The 20,573-nt window shown below is 39.7% G+C and overlaps 1 protein-coding gene across 13 annotated transcripts in view; it reads left to right on the top strand.

Moving 5' to 3' along the window:
* MAP2K5 (mitogen-activated protein kinase kinase 5) overlaps window positions 1-20,573 on the top strand; it is a 250,757-nt gene that overhangs the window by 14,370 nt on the left and 215,814 nt on the right. For all 13 annotated transcript variants that reach the window (XM_053928531.2, XM_053928532.2, XM_053928533.2 and 10 more), the window contains exon 3: window positions 7,803-7,870. In XM_053928531.2, coding sequence (XP_053784506.1) covers window positions 7,803-7,870 — 68 coding nt within the window. The remainder of the gene's footprint in view (window positions 1-7,802; window positions 7,871-20,573) is intronic.

Consider the following 20,573-nt stretch of genomic DNA (forward strand, 5'->3'; position numbering starts at 1 on the left):
TCTGTTCCGTTTGCTCTGGCTTTCTTCCAGTCTCTCAGATATCCTTCTGCCTCAGGGCCTCTGCGCTGGAACACTGTTTCCCAGATACCTGTACAGCCCTCCTTCCCTGCAGTCTCTCAACTGCAGGGAAAGCTCCATGAGATCAGGTTTTCTTTTTTCTACTGCCGTTGTCCCCAGTGCTCAGAAAATTGCCTGCTACATAGAGAAGAAGGGAGCAAAGAACTGAAGGAGTCAGGAAGTGGGAGGCATGAAGCTAAATTAAACTCTTGGATATGAAGATTTGTCCACAGAAACTGACTTCTAGTCCTATTCAGATCTTAGATTCCACAACCAAGAAGGACTCCAAACTTGGCATCTTTTCTTTCTTTCTTTTTAAAATTTTATTTATTGATTTTTAGAGAAAGGGGAAGGGAGGGACAAAGGGGAGAGAAACATTTATCGTTTGCCTTTTGCACGCCCCCAACCAGGGACCTGGCCTGCATGTGCCCTGATTGGGAATTGAACCAGAGACCTTTCGGTTCACAGGTCGGCACTCTATCCACTCAGCCACACCAGCCAGGACTTGGCAACTTCTCTGGTAATTTCTCCTATTGATGTCTTTCTAACATCTACAATTATGTTTTCATGTCTTTCCTCTTGCCTTGGAAAAATGTCTTTGCTGTAGTTCTAATTGACTCTCACCTGGCACTGAAGGAATGACAAATGACATACAATATATGGCCTTAACTTTCTGTTGCTCTTTGTAGAAGCTAGATTGTTTCTCTCCAAAGCCGACCTGAGTCCTGTCACTGCAGTGGGTGCTGTTTGGCTGAGACCTTCAGTGTCTGCTGTTTACTTGGTAGGCACTGAGCTTGCCATTCTGACCGCCCTTACCTGAGGCTGCCTCTCCTCCTCTGTCGGGTCTTTATGTTCCTTCTCTTGGTTTTTCTTTTGGATTGCATGTTGCCTCAAATAAAATTGCTAACAACATATGGCCTGTTATGATTCTCTTTTCCCAAACTCTGCCATTTTGTATATTTGTGACACACTGCAGATTTTGTGAAGATTGCTTCATAATATTTGTTTACCATCTGCTGCACTCTATTTGGTATCTTGCTAGGATTTTTTCCTCCATTTTAAGTGACATTAACAAAATCCAGCCAGTACATAGACTTTCTGGTTCTACTTTTGCTTCCCTAATGTGCTGGAAAATCATATTACTATGCTCCGGGCAACTAGAGAAGCCTGGAATTCGCATTGTGAATCAGTGTATCAGATCTATTGCACCCCCCCCCCCCTTGGTCATATCTGTAATGCTTTTTTGGTCAGATGGCAAAGAACCTCCATGTATAAGACAAAGAGTTCAAATTATTTTTTCTACTTCTCTCTTAGTACCACTACTATCTGTTGTTTTTCACTAATATATTTATACTTCGGAAACTCTGCACCATTTTAGTAAGTTTTTATGATTTATCATCCCAGTTTTAGTGTACTTTTTATAGCTAATCCAGCTTGATGGGCAAATAGCCAGAGTCTCTGCTACATAGGCTGTGCATGTCCAACTTCTTATTGAAATGAGTATTTTAAGTTATTGTCATACTAAATTGCTTGGTAATGGTTTCTACTTTTTTACCCTTTATTAACTTATCATACCTGTCAAGTCATTGTCTTTATTTTTTAAATTTTTTCCCAGCTTTATTGAGATGTAATTGACATATAACATTGTGTAAGTTTAAGGTGTACAATGTGCTGATTTGATACAGTTATATGCTGCAAGATGATTACCTCTGTTCCATCACATAATTACCATTTCTTTGTTGCGGTGAGAAGATTTAAGATCTACTATCTTAGCAGCATTCAGGTATATAATACATTGTTAATAGCTGTACTCACCATGGTATACATTAGATCCCCAGACCTTGTTATACTTATAAATGGGAGTTTCTACCCCTTGACTGGTTGACATCTCTCCATTTCCCCAACCCACCCCTTTACTCTTTGTTTCTCTAAGTTTGAGTTTTTTAGATTCCACATGTAAGTGATAGTGATATTTGTTTTTCTCCGACTGACTTATTTCACTTCGCATAATGCCCCCAAGTTTCATACAGTTGTCACAAATGGCAGAATATCTTTATTTTTCATGGCTGAATATTCTGTTGTGTGTGTGTGTGTGTGTGTGTGTGTAGCCTCTTTATCTGTTTATCCGTTGATGGATGTTTAGGTTGTTTCCATATCTTGGCTATTATGAATAATGCTGCAGTGAACATGGGAGTACAGGTATCTCTACAAGATCCTGATTTCATTTCCTTTGGATATACAAGGTCTATCCTGAAAAAGTCCAGCCATTGCTAATATAATGGGAATGGTTTGCGCAACATTGATATAACCTGGCAGCCAAGGAGAGTGGACTGGAATGCTCATGTGTGAACAATGGCAACCTCACTGTACTAGTCAGTGGGGGCGGCAGATGCTGTTCAGTGAGCACGTGCACTGTGTGGCCATCACATTCAAAATGACTGAGCGAGTAGAGTCTGCATCAAATTTTGCATTAAGCTTGAACTTTCCTCTGTGGAAACTATTTGGATGATTCAGAAGGCCACAGCTATGGTAACTGGTGACTGGCAGCTTCATCACGACAACACATCTGCTCATGCATCATGTCTTGCGCAGTTTTTTGGTGAAATGTCAAATCAACCCAGGTGACTTGGCCCCACTTATAGCCCAGATGTGGCGTGCTGTGTCTTCTGGCTTTTCCAAAGACTAAAATTATCTTTGAAAGGGAAGAGATTTCAGACCATTGATTAGATTCAGGAAAATATGATGGGACAGCTGATGGCTGTTGGGAGAACTGTGTGGGGTCCCAAGGTGCCTACTTTGAAGGGACTGAGGCATCATTGTCCTTTGTACAATGTTTCTTGTATCTTCTTTAAGAAATGTCTCCATTTTTTCATATTTCATGGCTGGATACCTTCTAGACAGACCTTGTATACCCAGAAGTAGGATTGCTGGATCCTATGGTAATTGTATTTTTAATTTTTTGAGGAACCTCCATAACGTTTTTCTGTTGTTTTTTTTTTTTAAGATTTTATTTATTTATTTTTAGAGAGAGGGGAAGGGAGGGAGAAAGAGGAGAGAAACATTAATGTGTGATTGCCTCTACAGTGCCCTCTACTGGGGACCTGGCCTGAAACCCAGGCATGTGCCCTGACTGGGAATTGAACTGGTGACCCTTTGGTTCGCAGGCTGGCTCTGAATCCACTGAGCCACACCAGCCAGGGCCGTAATGTGTTTCATAGTGGCTGCACCATTTTTCATTCCCACCATTAGTTCATAAGGGTTCTCTAAATCACTACCAATACTTGTTATCTCTTGGCTTTTTAATAGTAGCCATTCTAACAGATACGAGCTGATATCTCATTGTGGTTTTGATTTTCATTTCCCTGATGATTAGTGATGTTGAGCATGTTTGCTTGTACCTGTTGTATGTTTTCTTTGGTCATTGTCTTTAGAGATAAGTGTATGAGGTCTGTTTAGAAAAAGTCTAGCCATTGTTAATATAACAAGAATGGTTTGTGCGACATCAGTGTAACCTGGCAGCCAAGGAGAGTGGACTGGAATGCGCATGCATGTATAATGATGACTTCACTGTACTAGTTATTGTACTAGTCAGCGGTAGATACCGCTGAGTGAGCCTGTGCACTGTGTGGCCATCACATTCAAAATGACTGAGCGAGTAGAGCAACAAATCTGCATCAGATTTTTGTTAAGCTTAAATATTCCTCCATGGAAACTATTCAGATGATTCAGAAGGTTTTCGGGGACAATGCAGTGAGTGCAGCACAAATAAAAGTGTGGCACAGATGCTTCAAAGATGGTCAAGAGTCTGTTGAAAGTGATCAACATTCTGGAAGGCCTGCAACAAGCAGAACACCTGAGAATGTTGAATGTGTACGGGCTGCAGTCAACAAAGATTAGAGACTAACAGTACAAAAACCAGAAGCTGATCTGGGGATTCCAAAAACTACTGTGTCTGAGGTTTTGATGCAGGATCTTGGCACGAAATGTGTTGTGACAAAATTCATTCCATGGCTTCTGCTACCAGAGCAGAAGGAACATCGTGCTGCAGTTGCTAATGACTTTATTCAAACCGCTACCAGTGAACCAGATTTCCTGAAGAAAGTCATAACTTTGAAAAGGATCGAGGTGTCATTGTCCTGTGTACATGTATTTTTTATCTTGTATCTTCTTCAATCATTGTCTCAATTTTTCATAGTACATGTCTGGATACTTTTTGGACAGACCTTGTATTCTCACTTTATTTTTTATGTTTTAAAAGATTTTATTTATTTTATTTTTAGAGTGAAGGGAAGGTTGGGAAAAAGAGAGGCATAGAAACATAGATCCCCAGGCCCACAACCCAGGCATGTTTCCTGACCAGGAATTGAACCGGTGACCTTTCACTTTGTGGGACAGGACCCTACCAACTGAGCCACACCGATCAGGGTGGTATTGTACTTCAGACATCATAGCTAGTGGTTTGTTTCGGGGCTGCCCTCAGGGGTTAGATTGCCTGGATTTTGTATTTTGGCTGGAATCATCAGTCTTTTCATAAATGCGATTACTTTTCCAACTTAGCCTCCTCTTTGACAGGAACAAGGAGTCTTCATTAAAACTAATAACCACAATTATTAAAGTAAATCAGACAGTCCCTCAAAGCGAATTTGTAAAGAAAACCAATACGTACGTAAAATGGGGTCTTTTATTGATCCTTGAGAACTGTTAATCACTGTGTTATATGAAGCCTGATTTTATCCTCAGGCTTTATTAGAATGCCTCTTTCAGCTTCTCAGAACCCTTCTCTTGGAGTCAGACCCCTTCTGGGGCAGCACTCAACACCACCACTCAAGTGGCTCTTTTGGCCTTTTGGTCTCAGCTTTCTTTTCACTTAAAGCAAAACACCCCTGTGGTGTTTCATTGCTGCTTTTTATGGAACCGCTGGATAAGAAATTATTCTGGTGGCTGACTTCCCTCAGTTTTGTGCTGAAATAATCAGTAAGCGATTTCATAGAATTCTAGAATTCCAGACTCTTTTGTTTTAAGTAGCCTTAGAGATTCAAGGCTGGTTTTGAGACTTTAGAGAACTCTTTGTTGATGTTCTTCCTGATGTGCAGAGACCATGATTTAAATGGTTCTTCTGGAATCCATCTCCTCTCTTTACAAAATATAAAAAGAATTTTCCCCTGTTTTATTAAACTCCAAGAACTTCCACATCCCACGTGAGCAGCACTTGTTTGAGGTCTTTTTCATGTTAAAATCTGAGTACGAGCAGCCCCTCTGTAACCACCATCTCTGTAGCTGGCTCTGGTGGAGGAATGAGTTGTACAAAAAGCTGCTTTGTTCAGGTTGGAAGTACTCCCAAGTTCAGGCCTTTATCAGGAACAAATCAGTTTAGCCCACATCGAAAAAGAGAATTTGAGTTGGCTTTAAAACAAAAATGTAAAGTGCTCTCATGTGAGATAATATGCAACATTATAGTCCCTTTATTCGTATCTGATTTTCCCCCTTGTTTCTTGAATTTGTAAGAAAAATTTTTGACTTAACCTTGAAAATATAAGTTTCTAGAAGCTATGTAGAAGCAAAACTAGAGTGGCATTTTTCCTCCAATTTGGCTTTACAGGTTCTGTAACTTAAAAAAAAGAAAAGAGCCCTGGTTGATGTGGCTCACTTGGTAGGAGCGTTGTCCCATGGACCAAAAGGTTATGGACTTGAACCTGGTCAGGGCACATACCCAGGTTGTGGGTTCAATCCCTGGTGGCAGCACGTATGAGAAGGCAGCTGATCACTGTTTCCCTCTCACATCGATGTTTCTCTCCCTCTCTTCCTCTTTCCCTTTCACTTTCTCTAAAAGCAATGAAAAAAAATTGTCTTCAGGTAAGGCTAAACAGAAAAAACAAGAAAGAAGGAAAATGATAGATTCCTATATATCCTTTTTATGTGAAACATTCCTAGGAATGCGCTACCCTTGTTACTGAACACGACCACTGTGTGCCTTGTATACTGAAAATAAGCAGCTTTTGGTAGCATGATGCCAACAGTGACTTTGGATAGTGTCTACCTGTGTAGATACGCAGTGTGACTCGATGATACTGATTTACATTCCGTTGGGAACTCTCTACAGGTGAACCAAGATCCAGGAATAAATGCTTTGGAGAGAAAGCCCCAGCAAGAGCTGTAGGCTTGATCACTGAGCAGGGCTGGCTCAAGTGCTGGTTTCTATCATGATGTCAGATTGCTTAGTGGCTACTGAAGAGAAAAAGGAAGTCGCATTTTGCTCTGAAATAGGCTAATTGGGAACGACAGGCTCCCTCCTAGGGTTCCCAGAGCCTGGTCAGTGAACTGGGGGATATCTTCAGAACTGCTGCTGGACAAGAGGGAGGTCTGGTGGGCGAAGAGCCTCGTGCTGAACTGAACTGGTGCTGTTTTTTCAGTAAGAATCCCCAGAGCAGGTGATATAAGCTTATTCTCTTCATGAGGAAGGATTCGTCTGTTTCTCCAGGCCTGTGATCAGTTTCTCTGCATCTGATCAAATCAGCAATTAGATACCCAAGAGTGACCAAATTAAATAAATAATACGTCTGATTTAATAAGCACACCAGAGCCGCGATATCCCAATGAAAGAGCGCTGCCCCATCCAAGTTTTCTCCGGGAGGCTGTTACTTCTTCCAGCAGTGCTGCTGCTGCTGCTGCTAAATGTTTTTGGCATTTTTCTTTCAGCCATACAGTTAGAGTCTACCGCGTAGGCTGTTCTTCTGCTGGCAGATCTTTATCTTTAGAAAGATGAAGCAGCCCACTAAATATTTAGAAATAGCCAAAAGCCATTCTGAGTTCTGCTTGACAGGTTAGTGCAGGTGAGTGATCAGGAACAGCTTTGTTTAGGGTTAAAAATGAGATGTGATGTTTTCACGTGGTCTATCTGCTAGTTCTTAAAGCAGGTTACGAACAAGATATTTCAAAATTATTTTGAATCAGAGAAGTATAGTTGAAATAAGTACATTGTTTCTGGATGTGGCTGCTTTGATGATACACTTAGTCAAATTTATAGATTCTGGTCATGTATTTTGTAGTCTTATTATCCTCTAATTTCAAGACTGTTTCAAAATACCATGAATCGCCATGTGAGAGTTCCCAGTACAAATGAAACTGTTCAGAAAGAGAAAGAGCTACTAGATAGGGCAGAATATGGGGAGAATTGTGTTAGAAATGCTTTGCAAGTTAATCTCATACAAGGCTTCCGATTTTTCCTTTTGCAAGAAGGGAATGATAAGGCACACTGTCCACATTATAGGATCATTGTGAGGTTTTTCAGGAAGTAACTTACTGCATGCGAAGCTCAAATCATAATGCCTTGTGTATAATGTCATTGAATAAATGTTAGCCATTTTTATCATGCTGTTGTGACATGTTGGCGTGCCTGGAAGAGAGGAAGGAAAAAAAGTACTGATAGAAAAGGCCTGGCCTGTCTCTGGTTTTTACAGTCCTCCCAACCAAACCTGTTTTAGTAATACTCCTAAATACATGTCACGAATGGCATCGGCCATATTTTATTTTTCAGCTGTCCCAAAAAATCTTATTGAGATTCTGATTGTATTCTCAACAAAAAAAAACAAAACAAAATGACAAACCTCAGTATCCCCCAAAATAGGATGTTGAGGATTTGGATATCAGTTTGTAAAAACTAAGTGTATCCTGTTTCCAGCTGACGTGGTTTTTGTACATTAGAAAATGCAAATCTTATTACTTGCATTATGTTGCTTTTTAAACAGATGAAGATGAAGATGGTGATCGAATTACAGTGAGAAGTGATGAAGAAATGAAGGCAATGCTGTCATATGTAAGTATATTACAAATGAGGACTATCTTAAAAATGTTACTGTAATCGAGGATGCTGTTTCTTGGCAGAGTGAAGATATAAAAGTAAATCACAGTTGCCATAACATTTTTTCTACATAGTATATAAGGTTTTCAAAGATTTCCTTATGTGAAAGTTAAGGGCATTCTTTGCAAAAGACACTTACTGATCATATCATGAACATTAAGAATAATGCATCTTAATGACTGTTGCATTAGGTATGGTGCAGACTAAATGGACTATCAATTTCCTGTATTTTTTATGCAGTACTTAAAGTAACGGCTCATTAAAAATGAACCCCTGGGCTCTAAAAAATTTTTCAAAATCTACTTTCTACTGGAGATGTCTTTCACCCTTCCAAACAGACTATAGTTATTATGTAGCTGCAGGCTTCATCCGGATACACGATTTAAAGATATACTCTCAGTTATTTTACCGCCCCCTACACCCATCCCAAGATGAACTCCTCTGGGGTTACTTATTGAATCCAAGTGATTTAAATATATCCTGAGATGACTTTTCTTTTGTGTTTTGGATTTCAGTGAAAATTTGCATTGATGTTTCAGGACTGAAGTAGATAAACAAGAGAAAAGACTACATTTTTAAAACTTTAGTTCTAAGTTTGAAAAATTCAGCTGTAATAAAGAGACATACAGCTTCCCTGAGCCCCGATTTGCGCTTTCCTCATTTTGTTTTTTTTCTTCTTATTTGTCTTATTTGTTTTATCTGAGTTTGCCATGCATTTACAAAACCGTCTCTACTGGCCTGGTGGGGAGAGCAGTGGACTGGAAGTCGGGAGAGCACTGCTCTCTTCTGGCGTCCTGGCCTTAGGCAGATCGCTTAACCTTTCAGTGCTGTCGTTGCCTCATCTGTCAATTGTGGATAATAATACTTGTCTTTTCTGTGGCACAGGGTCATTGTAATGATCAAATGGGGGAACAGCCTGGAAAGCCCTTTGCACATACAAACGTTCTATACAAATGCAAAGTGGTATTATGGTGGAAATGATAGACTTGAGGCCCTTGCTTTTCAGTGAGACTCTAAACTTAGCGAACAGCTAGGCTGTAGGTTTTTGATAGACTTCAACTTCAACCCAAGGTATTGTTTCATCGTAATGAAAACAATAAAATATCTGTGTGGGTTTCCGCCAATAGTTTTAATTTAGGGTAGGAGGAAAGAGAACAAGAAGAATGGCATGATTAACAGAGCGTTGCATTCAGAGCTGCACAGAGTAGGAAAAGTCAATTTCCCATTGACTTCCCATTAACTTCTTTGAGAGTCCTTGTGCTTTGAGAATTTAGACCAGGGCTCATCAGCACCTTGAAAGGCGGAGCAGGATGGTCTCCTGAAAGGTCTAGCACTGGTATTGATTGCTGACTCTCCTGAGAGTGTGACATGCTTATTTTTAGAAAACACACACACACAGATGGGTTCTAGTTTTTTCGTATACGTCTATTGCAGAGTACATTACTGACATTGGTGTGCTTTCATTACGTCTGAGCCCCCCTAAACCACACTTGTGTTTTAAAAAAATGTACTTTGGGGAAGATCTGGCAAATTGTGCCTTTCAAAGAATGTTGCTGCATGTGATCATAATAATAATAGTCATTTCTATTTTTTTAGGTGCCTAGTCTATGTTCTAGATACTTACAGTATTTAATTTCATTGGTTTTAATAATCACTCTGTGAGGTAGACATTATCATTCCTGTTTTTTAGATGAGGAAGCTGTGGTTAACAGACATGCTAAAGGTCATGTACTAATGAATTTGAATGTGGAATTTAAGCTCAGTTTCTCCTTATGCCAAAGCCCATAATCCTTTACTTTTTTACACTGTTTCTCTCCCATCCACCCCCTGCACATTAGTTTTGGGATCTTTCTCTGTTACCACCGCTATTAAATTCTGAATGATTCATGTTTATATAACACCTTATATAGCTGTCATATGTATTCCTTATGATTTGCGCTTATTTTCTCAAGTGTAGTGTTTATTTTGGTGTTGTAGGAAAATATTAGAGTTATGTAATTATCTTTAAACTTAAAAGTTTCTCAGCTTTGTTGAGAGTCTGAACAGAAATCATCTAGCTCATTGATCCAGCTATTTGGATTTCATGAACTAATCACTTTTTCATTTTTAGGTTGGAGGATAGACATAGGCATGGTAGGGGTTAATTTCACCAAATAAAAACATTAACACATAAACTAGTAAAATTATCTACTATTAACCATTATTTTGTTAATAAAGAAAAAAGTGGAAGTTATTTAAAAATTAAAACATTGGCCATTACATAATCTCAAAAGTAAAAATGACCATTAAAGTGAGTAAATTTAGTTTTAATGTGAAAACTCAATGCATTATTCTTTGTATTAATTTTCTACGGATGGTGAAACTTTTTTAATGAATTGGTAGTGGTCTGTGGATTGTGGTCAGTCTGATGAGGCTCAGGTTTTCTCATTAATTCACTTAACAAATATTTAGAGGTGGAACCTGAGGCACCCAAAGAATTTTAACTTAAAGTAGATCTCCACTTATCTCATTCTGAGTGCTTGAGCAAAGTATTTTTAAGTGAAAATATCCCTGAGGGATAAGTTTTAAGTCATTTAAAGCCTAAGCGGGTTTTTGTTCTTTTGCGTGTTGCGGTAGCCCTGACCGTCACACAGCCTTTGTTTGTGTTGCACCAGGCGCTGGGTAACATGAAAAACAGAGTAAGTGAATCCCTTTCTCAAAATCGCAAAAGACATTGGTTGGCTGTCATGTTGATCTGTCTTGGTTCTCATGGTTGAAATTCCTTTTTGTTCCAGTTCTGCCATCAAGAGAACCACTTGGACCTAATCTTGCAATAGGTTTTGGTTGATAGTTCTCAGTTGCCAACCTGTTATTAAAAACCCGCATTGGTCTTTATTTTTTAGGTTCAATTTGGCTCTGGAAAACTTTGCTTCCAGGATTGGGTGCTAACATACTGACAGATGACTGCGTATTTACTGTAAAACAAATAAACAAAAACCCTAACAAAACAGCTTAGTTTTTCATGCAGTCAATATTTTGCAGCCACCTTAGTGTTTCTTTAACATAGGCAAAGCAAAACTAGAGACACTTTACCATAAATCCTTTCATTATTCTTCTCCATTGATTACAAAGGTTACATGAATAAACAACATGAGTCTCTGCCTAAAGTTTATTTAAAATTGCACTGTCTAAAGTGTAACTTGCAGGATTACTTTTTTAAAACAATCCATTGGATACAAGCACTTTCTGGCTTTGGGCCAATAGTAGCATAACTTTGCTTTTTTTTTTTTATCAGTAATGTAAACAGATTTTTTTGTATTAGACCTGAAAATGTTGCCTTTTTAATTGAAAACTTATCAATTATTTAAATTGCTAGCAGCCTTGGGCTGTTAATTTTGTGTGTGCCCTAACAATGGCATGCAGCGGTTTCTGATCCATGTGACGCGCGGATATCGAACTGTGGTAAGGGTTTGTCACGGCAGTCGGTTGCCGGGTGCCATTTGAATGGTAACCAGCACAGTAAAGTCTGTCGTCACACATCAGTACCATTTTATGTAAGTTATGTAGAAGTTGTATTTTCTTCATTAGATGTATTTTTAAGAGATAATGAGAAGAAAACAAAGCTATAATAAATTGTCTTTTAGGAAAATTTAACGTAATTCGGTCTCCAAGGACATATTTAATGTATTGATAGGACTCAGCAGCCAAGCGTTATTACCGGTGCGACAGCTCTGTGCGCTTTGTTACGAGTTTGTGTTAATCAACAATCTGTTTTTATGGTGTAGTTCCTTGTAAGTTATGTTGTTAGAATATTCCACTTCTGGGATCATGGCTTTTGCTCTGCCATTATTGTGCCTTTTTTAATTTCTCTATAAAGTATTTTTTTAATTAGAATTTGAAATGCTTTATTAGGAAACAATCAACCCAAACTACATATTCTGAACACTGCATACGTGATTATTGCTAATTTTTTAAAGGACCCTGTTAAAAATTCCCTTAATGTGGTGTACATTTTTGTTTTGTTTTGTTTTCTCTGTCATTTTGTGGAAAGACTAAAGATAGTATGCTGTTTTTCTCCGTCCATCTTTTTGCATCTGTTGTTTGGTAGTGCTGGTTTCATTTCCTTATAGCATCAAACAGCAATGCTGGGTCTTGTTTACTGGTTCATCTTAAGCTTTTTCTATCACTGAGGTCCAGTTATACAAGGGGGGGGGTATTTTAATGTTAACCTCCGCTCTTGGGTGATCTTTCATTGAGAAACTCAGCAGTACATCTTACTTTTGTAAATGGATGCATACTTGTTTCTGCTCCGTCCTATGTCTAGTAAAGGATCACACCTGGTTCCCTCCATACTGAGGCACTTGTATGAGTATAGCACAATAGTTACAAGAATAATTTTCTTCATTTTGCCTATTCTGTCTCTTTATATCATTTTTTTCCACATTGCCAGAAAGGTGTGGGATGAGTTTAACTGTAATGCCTCCCATTACGGCTGAGCCCTTGTGTTTTAGTAAAGTGTGAGTATTTCCTGTGGCACGCTTGACCACAGCGCACCTTGTTGGACGTTGAGCACCGTGAGGAAGAATGCTTTTTGACCTCCATAGCACTTGGTGAACTGAGATATGATTAGCTTTACCCTACGTAGTATGCACGGCTTGGAGATTGCAGGGTTGGAAGGGAGGCTTAGAGGTCCTGTCCAACTGTTGCATTTTACAGAGAAGGAAACGGAGGCCCAGTGAGATCAGATCGAATTGGAGGTCACTTTGGTGATAAATAGGAAGGTCTAGTCACAGAGCCAGGTCTTTGGCTCCCAGCCTCTTCACTCCTGGTGGTTTCAGGAGTGAAACCACCTGTTTTGGCATCTATTTTGTTTTGGCATCTATTTTGTTTTGGCATCTATTGAGGTAATACTATTAATATCATTGAATATAAAAAATACTCTGTGAGCTTCTAAAGTTTTTAAGATTTTCTCCTTGCCTTTTAGGCCCAGTTTTACCCCCAAATTTCTTGCCCAGTTAGGAGTTGAACATTTAAGAGCTGCAGGGCCTTTGTCATTAGAAAGTTTCCTTTGAAGAGCAAAGAGATTGAAAAAGCTCATTTTGCCTTGGTGCTTTTAAATATTCCCCATATTAAGCAGGTCCTACTTTGGACTTAGGTTGTAAGTAGAAAACCAGCTCAGTCAAAATCAGCTCAGTCTTCAGTGAGCACTTGCTCCCCTAATTCAATGCCAGTTCATCCAAAGGAACTGATGATAAGGTTTTCTCCTAGCAGGGTGGAGGAATGGTGAAAAGAGTGAGAAACTGAGTGAAATAAATAAATTGCCTTAGAAATTATTTCACTTTTTTCTCAAATAATAACATGTAAGTAAAGTCTAAGCTGTAAGTAAATGAATGAGCTCATTTTAGTCAATGAATAAAGCATTTTTTATGAGGCTGATTATTTTAACTCCCTCCTCTATTTTGTCTGGGACTTTTGGATGACCTTGCACTAGTGACAAAAATGCAGCAGCCCCTTATTTAGCCCCTGTTGTGAAGTATCTTGTGGTACCTGTACTGGCAAGAAGCAGAAGCACACTCAAATTTACATCAAAACAATAGGTTTGTTATGTGGCTTGTGGGAGCAAAGGAAGAAATGAGCCCAAGCAGGCCTCAGCTGCGGTAGTGACTGTATTTTGTCATCAGTGTGGCTGTGTTTCCAGTTCAGCTCCGGGTTGCCTGTAGGTTGATTCCTCTAGGGTCCTGTGTCACCCCAGCCGCACGAAGGAGCAGAACCCTGTTGTACGTCACTTGCTCCTTGGGGACTATGGCTGGGAGGTCCTCTTCAGAGGAGATGGCGGGCCTCTGGCAGCAGGATTGCTGTGGGGCACGGCCATGGTGTAAGGCCGTGCTGGCAGCTCTGGGTGAACCTCTGTGCTCTCAGGGCCAGTTTTACTGGCAACAAGAGGGGTGGCTTCTTTATATATCTGAAAGGTAGTACAAACTTGCTACAATAAAGTTAGAGGAATTCAGTAAATTATCAACCTAGAAAAATAGATCCAAAAGGGCATAAACTGATACGTAGTTAACATACAACATTACATTAGTTTCAGGCATACAACTTAGTGATTTGACATTTACAGTAAGTGTAGTAACAAAGTTACTGTGATAATTGACTATATTCCCTGTGCTGTACACCCTGTGACTTACATATTTTATAATTGGAAGTTTGTACCTCTTAAACCCCTTCACCCTTTCTCTAATTCCAACAACCCCCTCCCTCTGGCAGCCACTAGTTCGTTCTCTGTATCTGTAAGTCTGTTTCTATTTTGTTTTGTCTTTTTCTTTTTAGAGCATATATAAGTGAAATCATATAGTATTTGTCTTTTTCTGTCTGACTTATTTCCTTTAGCGTAGTATCCTCTAGGTCCATTCAGGCAGTTGCAAGTGGCAAGACTTCATTCTTTTTTATGGCCGAGTGAGTTTCCATTGTATATATTGGGCTGGCCAAGAAGTTCGTTTGATTTTTTCTATAAGATGGCTCTGGTAGCACTCAGCTGTTTTTAACTTCATTCAAAACAATTTTGTTAGATTGTATTGTGACAGCTGTCATCAGTGTGCATTTAAAAAATAATCAAAGTTGAAGATGGAAGAAAATACACATTTTTTGACTTATTATGCTTTATTATTTCAAGAAAGGTAAGAGTTTAACTGAAATGCAAAAAACAAGGTTTGTACAGTGTGTGGAGAAGATGCTGTGACAGATAGAATGTGTCAAAAGTGGTTTGTGAAGTTTTGTGCTGGAGATTTCTCACTGGATGGTACTCCATCATCCGGTAGGCCAGTTGAAGTTGATAGCTATCAAATCAAGGCATTAATTGAGAACAATCAACATTTTACCATGTGGGAGATAGCCAACATACTCAAAATATCCAAATCAATAAAATTATTGGTGAAAATGAAACATTATCTTTCTTTTACAAAAAAAAACCATACGGACTTTTTGGCCAACCCAGTGTATCATCACATTCTTTATCAATTCCTCTCTTCATGGACACCTAGGTTGCTTCCATATCTTGGCTATTGTAAATAATGCTGTAATAAACATGGGGGGGGTCTATATATCTTTCAAATTCAGAGGTTTTTTTCCTTCGGATAAATACCCAGAAGTGGAATTGCTGGGCTGTATGATAGTTATATTTTTAATTTTTGAAGACCCTCCATACTGTTTTCCATAGTGGCTGCACCAATTTACAATCCCACACACACTGCATGAGGGTTCCCTTTTCTTCACATCCTCACCAAGACTTGTTTTATTTATTCATTCATTCATTCCTCCATTCATTCCTTCATGCAACCCTCCCTCACCCAAGGACATTTTTTCATTGCTTTCAGAGAGAGAGGGACAGGGAGAGAGAGGAAGAGAGGGAGAAACATTGATTGGTTGCCCTCTCATTTGTGCCCTGGCTGGGGATAGAGCTCGTGACCTTTCGGTCTGCAGGACGATGCTCCAGGCAGCTGAGCTGCACAGGCCAGAACTGATTTATTTATTTATTTTTTTAATAGCAGGTTAGCAGTAGGCAGGATCTTTATCAAAGTACTATTGGAACTGGCTAAATAAGCAGTCTGTTTGTAAGGCATGTCCCATTTGGCCTGCTCTCTGCATGGCCTGATGGTCCTGTTTTATTTAAGTGGCAGGTTCCCTGAAGCTACCATTTAAACTTCTGCTTTAGAAGTTTAGCAGAATTGCTGCAGCCTAGCAATAGGTGAAAGGTTAGTGTAGTCACTGCCTCAAGCTAACTGTGCTGATGACTCTGAAAGCTTCAGCTGAGAGGATCCTACAAGTTTTGGACCCATTGCTGAATACACATTCAAACTCCTCTGCAGACGTGCATTACCTCAAACTTGTCCAAGTTGAACTTCATCTGCTGTTGGCTGCCCAAACCTCTATTAAGACCATCTGGAGCTCTCCAACATCCTTTACAGTTTTACTATCCAAAACAAATAGTGTTGTCATTAAACTTGGCCAAATTACTGTCTTTTCCATTTTCAAATCATTAATAAATACATCTATCGAATAATAGTAGCCTGTACACAGGCCCCAGAGTTGTTCCCTGTCAGCCTTTCACTGAGGACTTTTCATTGTGCTTTATCATCATCTAGTTAATCCGTGACCACAGGTGGATCTCTGGTCTAGGGTCATTTAAGGAAGAACATGCACACACCGTAGTTACCTCTGCAGGGGCAGTGAGGGGAGTGAGGAGTGGGGGGACCTGAAGCCAGGTAAGCAGGTAAATCTTGTAGCTATTAATTTGGTATTCAAAACAGATTGGCTTCATATGCTGTTTTCGACCACTGGAGCAGTTCTGTGCTTCCCGAAAGGTCAGCATCGCAGAGGGAAAGCCTCTTAGTGTGAAGTATCAAAAATAACTGAAAGAAGGCACAACGGATGACACATCTGAGCGGTGTTGTAATTGAATCTGCAGTTATTTGACAGAGTTAAGATTGTTGGGTTCTTCACTGGGGAAACTAATAAATTAACTATGGACTGCAAATAGCTGGTTAGTTTATTGATTATTGCTGTAATTACTGACCGAGCCACATATAATGGGGTGTGCTTGCAGTATTGACAAAACAGGAATTTGAAACTTTTATCATTGTTAGGAAAAAACCAGCATGCTGTTCCTTATAAGTTGAAACACTGCGCTAATTATGTTGTCTGTTAGAAGGCATGCTAGGAGCGATTTAGGAGACTGTTTTGTTATAAATGTATAGAATAATAAATAAACCTTTTTTGATAGGCAAGGTTTGCCACTGAGTAATTTAGAGTGTTTGGCCAATGAGAGTAGTTATCACGTCTGCTATTAGTTCCCATCTGCCTCCTTCCCTTAAACATTTGGGGAGCACTTATGTGTAAGGCACAGCGGTAGGCATTGTGTGGCAGATACAGACCTTTTAGAAAATGTGGAAAATTGTTTATTCTTTTCCCAGAAAATTTACACAATGTGACATTTCAGATAATTTTAGGAACTTACAGATTTCCTAAGGCTCATGTATAGGCCACATGGTAATACCTCTGCATTAAGAGAAAATACTCAAGACGTGGTCTCTGCCCTTGATGAACTTTCAGAAAAAAAGCAATGTTCCTTATAATACCCCTTGTACTTATTTTATTTTACTTACATAGTACTGTAGTAATTGAGGGAAAAGGAAGGGATACTGACTCAGTCTTTGTAAATTAATTACTTAAGTTCTTGTATTTCTTTCTGTATTTGGTCTAAACATTTCAGTGATCTTGTTTAGTGGTTTCTCTGTCACCCTATTGTTATAAACACTTTTCTATGTACTATTACTTGGAAGTGGGAGATTCATGTACTGTGCCTACTTCCAGATTTTTTCCAAATGCTTTATAAGAAGGTTTCTCTATACCAGCTCCTTTGATTTTGATCTTCTAACACCTTTATGAGGTGAGAAGGGAGGTATTTTTCCCATTTTTACAGCTGAGGTTACTGAGGCATAAACAAACCACATGCCTTTGTGAAGGTCACACAGCCAGTAAACGTCCCTGAGATCACTCACTCCTTGATTTGTCATCTTATTTGTACAGCCCATTTTTCATACAGTAAATATTTATGGGATGGCAGCTATCTGGCTAAGTGCTGTGCCCGGTGGTGGAGGTGCAATGAACATATACGTAGTTTCTTTCTTAAAGGAACTCATGGTCCGGTCAGGGAGAGTAACACGAAAGGAAACAGTGCTCATTGTGGGAGGACGAGAAAAGCTCATAATTACCAGGCTGAGGGATAAATACTATGAAAAGTTTAAGTGTTACAAAGAAGGAGCATCTGATCTAGCTTTGGGGACGGAGAAGCCTTCCTGAAGAGGGAGATGCCTAGGCAGAGTAAGCTAGGATAAGGGGACTGGGAAGGGTGTTGGGGGCAGAGAAAAGAGTATAATTAAAGGCTTGGGTGAAAGGATGCCTGGTGCTTTCAGGACAAGCTGTTGTGATTCTGTGAGGCATGGGCAGTGAGTGCAGGGGGAAGGAAAGATAGGAGATGAGGTTGAGCAGGAAGGTGGGCTAGATCACGAAGGGCCCTAGCTTGAGGGGTTTGAGAAGATGCAGAGTGAATAGGACCAGTGATTGACTGAGCGTGGGGAAGAAGGAAAGAGATGCTCTGGATAACTTCTGGTTTGGAAAACTAGGTCACTGTGTTGTCATTTGCTGAGATGGTGAACCCAGGTGGCAGGAGACAGGTCTAGGGCATGAAGGAGGGGTGGGAGAGGTAGGGACCTGTTGAATTTGAGGAGCCTTTGGACAACCAGTTGGGTATGTTTTGAATCTTAGGAGAGAAATCTGGGCTGAAAATAAAGATTTGTGATTCATCAGCTCCTAATTAGTCTCAATGACTCCTCTGGTAATTGCAACCTTTGAAGTGGCTGCAGTTAACTTAAGGAGAGTCTAAAATAAGAAGAGAAGGTTGATGAACAGCTGTGGGGAACTCCAGCATTTAAAGGAGGGGTAGGGAAAGAACCACCTACAGGAAACTGAGTAGAGTGATTAGGGAGGTAGGAAAACCAGAGAGTCACTGAAAAAGAGGACGAGGTCCCTTGTCAGTACAGGAATCTTTGCATCGCGCCATGCTGCCCTGTGCATCCCAGCCTCCAAAAGATCAGGTGGCATGGCCCAACCCACACATGGTATGAATGAGGAAGCCAGCAGTCCACCCGGTAGCTCACTTTATTTAGTTAAATGTTCTGAGGTACGAGAAATAGGAGATAACTTGCCTTTTGGCTCTTAAAGGGTAAACATAACATTTCAGGTTCTGAGTGCATGGACTAGAATGAAAGAAGCATTTTTCTTGATTCACTGAGAAAACCTTTATTTTGTCTGTGAAATACAGGAGTGATGATCCTCTCAGAATAGAATAGGGTTGTGACAAATTAAATGAATAAGCATAAATAAGTAGTACTGCGCCTATACACAGTAGGTACTCAATGAGTGATAGTCGCTTCTCTGTGTGTGTTGCTCTCTCTTTGTCTCTCTCCTTTCTCTCTTTTAATAGAAAACGTGTGCCTTGTAAAATTAAACTGCTGTTTTGGAGCTCAAGTTTTTCATGTGGCAGATTTCCATGAAGAAAAAAATGTTGTAATTATTGATTGAATTGTGCTGTTAGAATTAGAATTGGGTTCCTAACAAATAGGAACACTGTTTGATAAACTTGCAAACAAAACAAAGCCAAAAATTGTACTTGCTATCCCCTAGTTGATTCTGGCCCTCTGTTTCAAATTAATTAGATTTTTGGATAACTGTGCTAAACTTTGTCACATCCTTATTAAAATTGTTTAAGGGTTTTGAAGAACATCTCAGAGGGATCTGAAACTAATCTGAGTCTGGTTTTGCAGATTCCATTAGCAATCACAAAACTGATTAATCTTTTACTCAGTTAGCTTATTGATTATTGCTGCAATTACTACATGTAACGGATTCTGCAAGGGACACCAGCAGAAAACACATTTTATAACGCTGCTGATACATTCGGTTTGAGCACAATACTGCGTACTTTTTATACATAACTATTTCTGTATTTTTAAATGCTAGAGCACTTCTCAAACAATGTTGTGCTTAATATTGTTACAGTATTAAGTGGATCACTTTTTAATTTCTCAACTACTAACAATGCATCACACTTAACAACGTGCCTTCACTAATTCTATTGCTACCGTTTAATTTCCAGCGTCACACTAATCATATGGCATAGAATAAATCTCTTTACTCTCATTTGGAGGAGCCTAAGGCTCACCGAGGTTAAATGATTGTTTGAAGGCCACTACAAGTTAATAAGCGGCAGAGTCGAGTTGGACCCCATTTCAAACAATACATATTTATCATGAACCTACTATGTACAGGGATTTGTATTGGGGGTAATGAAAACCAAGATAGGATTATGGAGAATAAGGTCAGGAAGTTATTTAGGTAACTTCAAATTATGACTTCCTTAATGTTACAGTGATTCACTTTGTTTCTTTTCTGTCTGAACCATGTTAAGCATCTTGGCATACAAGATTTAGGCTTTTGTTCGTTTGGTTAGTTGCTTTTTCAGTTTGTTTTTGTCTAGTAGAAGTCTTTGTCATCATTGTTTACATTTTATCACTATTCGGGACAAAATGGGCAAGAATCCCTTTAAAGGGAGAATATATAAAAACCTTGAGAGGATCAAGATCTGCAGCTCATTAGGTGCTGTCTTAATATTTTCTCATGTAAGTCCCACGTTAACCCTGTGGATAGATACTGTGTTCATTTTACAGATGAGGAAGCTGAGGGGCAGTGCTTCTCACTGAGATGCTGTGCTGAAGCATGGCCAGTGCTGAGCCTCCGGGGGTTGAGTCCTCTAACTCCTTCACGTTCCTGCTCATTTTACTGGGCAGCGTAGGCCTTGTGGTCCCTTAGGACTTCTCTGTTCCGGGAGGTACTGTTTGTGGCCTGCATTTTATCCTGTCCCTTAGGGAGTGCCATGTAAGCCGTAGCCTGAGCTCCTAGGCCTGGTGCCTTGTTGGTGGCCCCTGGTCCTCACCAGGCCTGTTCCTCGGAGGTCATTTGCCCAGAGTAGGCCTGCACCATGGGTTTAATTACTGCCCTTTATAGTCTGTCCTTGGTGGTGAAGTCCTTTCCTCTGGGGAACACAGATTCTCTGTTAATACAAACC

Source organism: Desmodus rotundus, chromosome 7 (genome assembly GCF_022682495.2).
Source record: "Desmodus rotundus isolate HL8 chromosome 7, HLdesRot8A.1, whole genome shotgun sequence".
Classification (NCBI taxonomy): domain Eukaryota; kingdom Metazoa; phylum Chordata; class Mammalia; order Chiroptera; family Phyllostomidae; genus Desmodus; species Desmodus rotundus.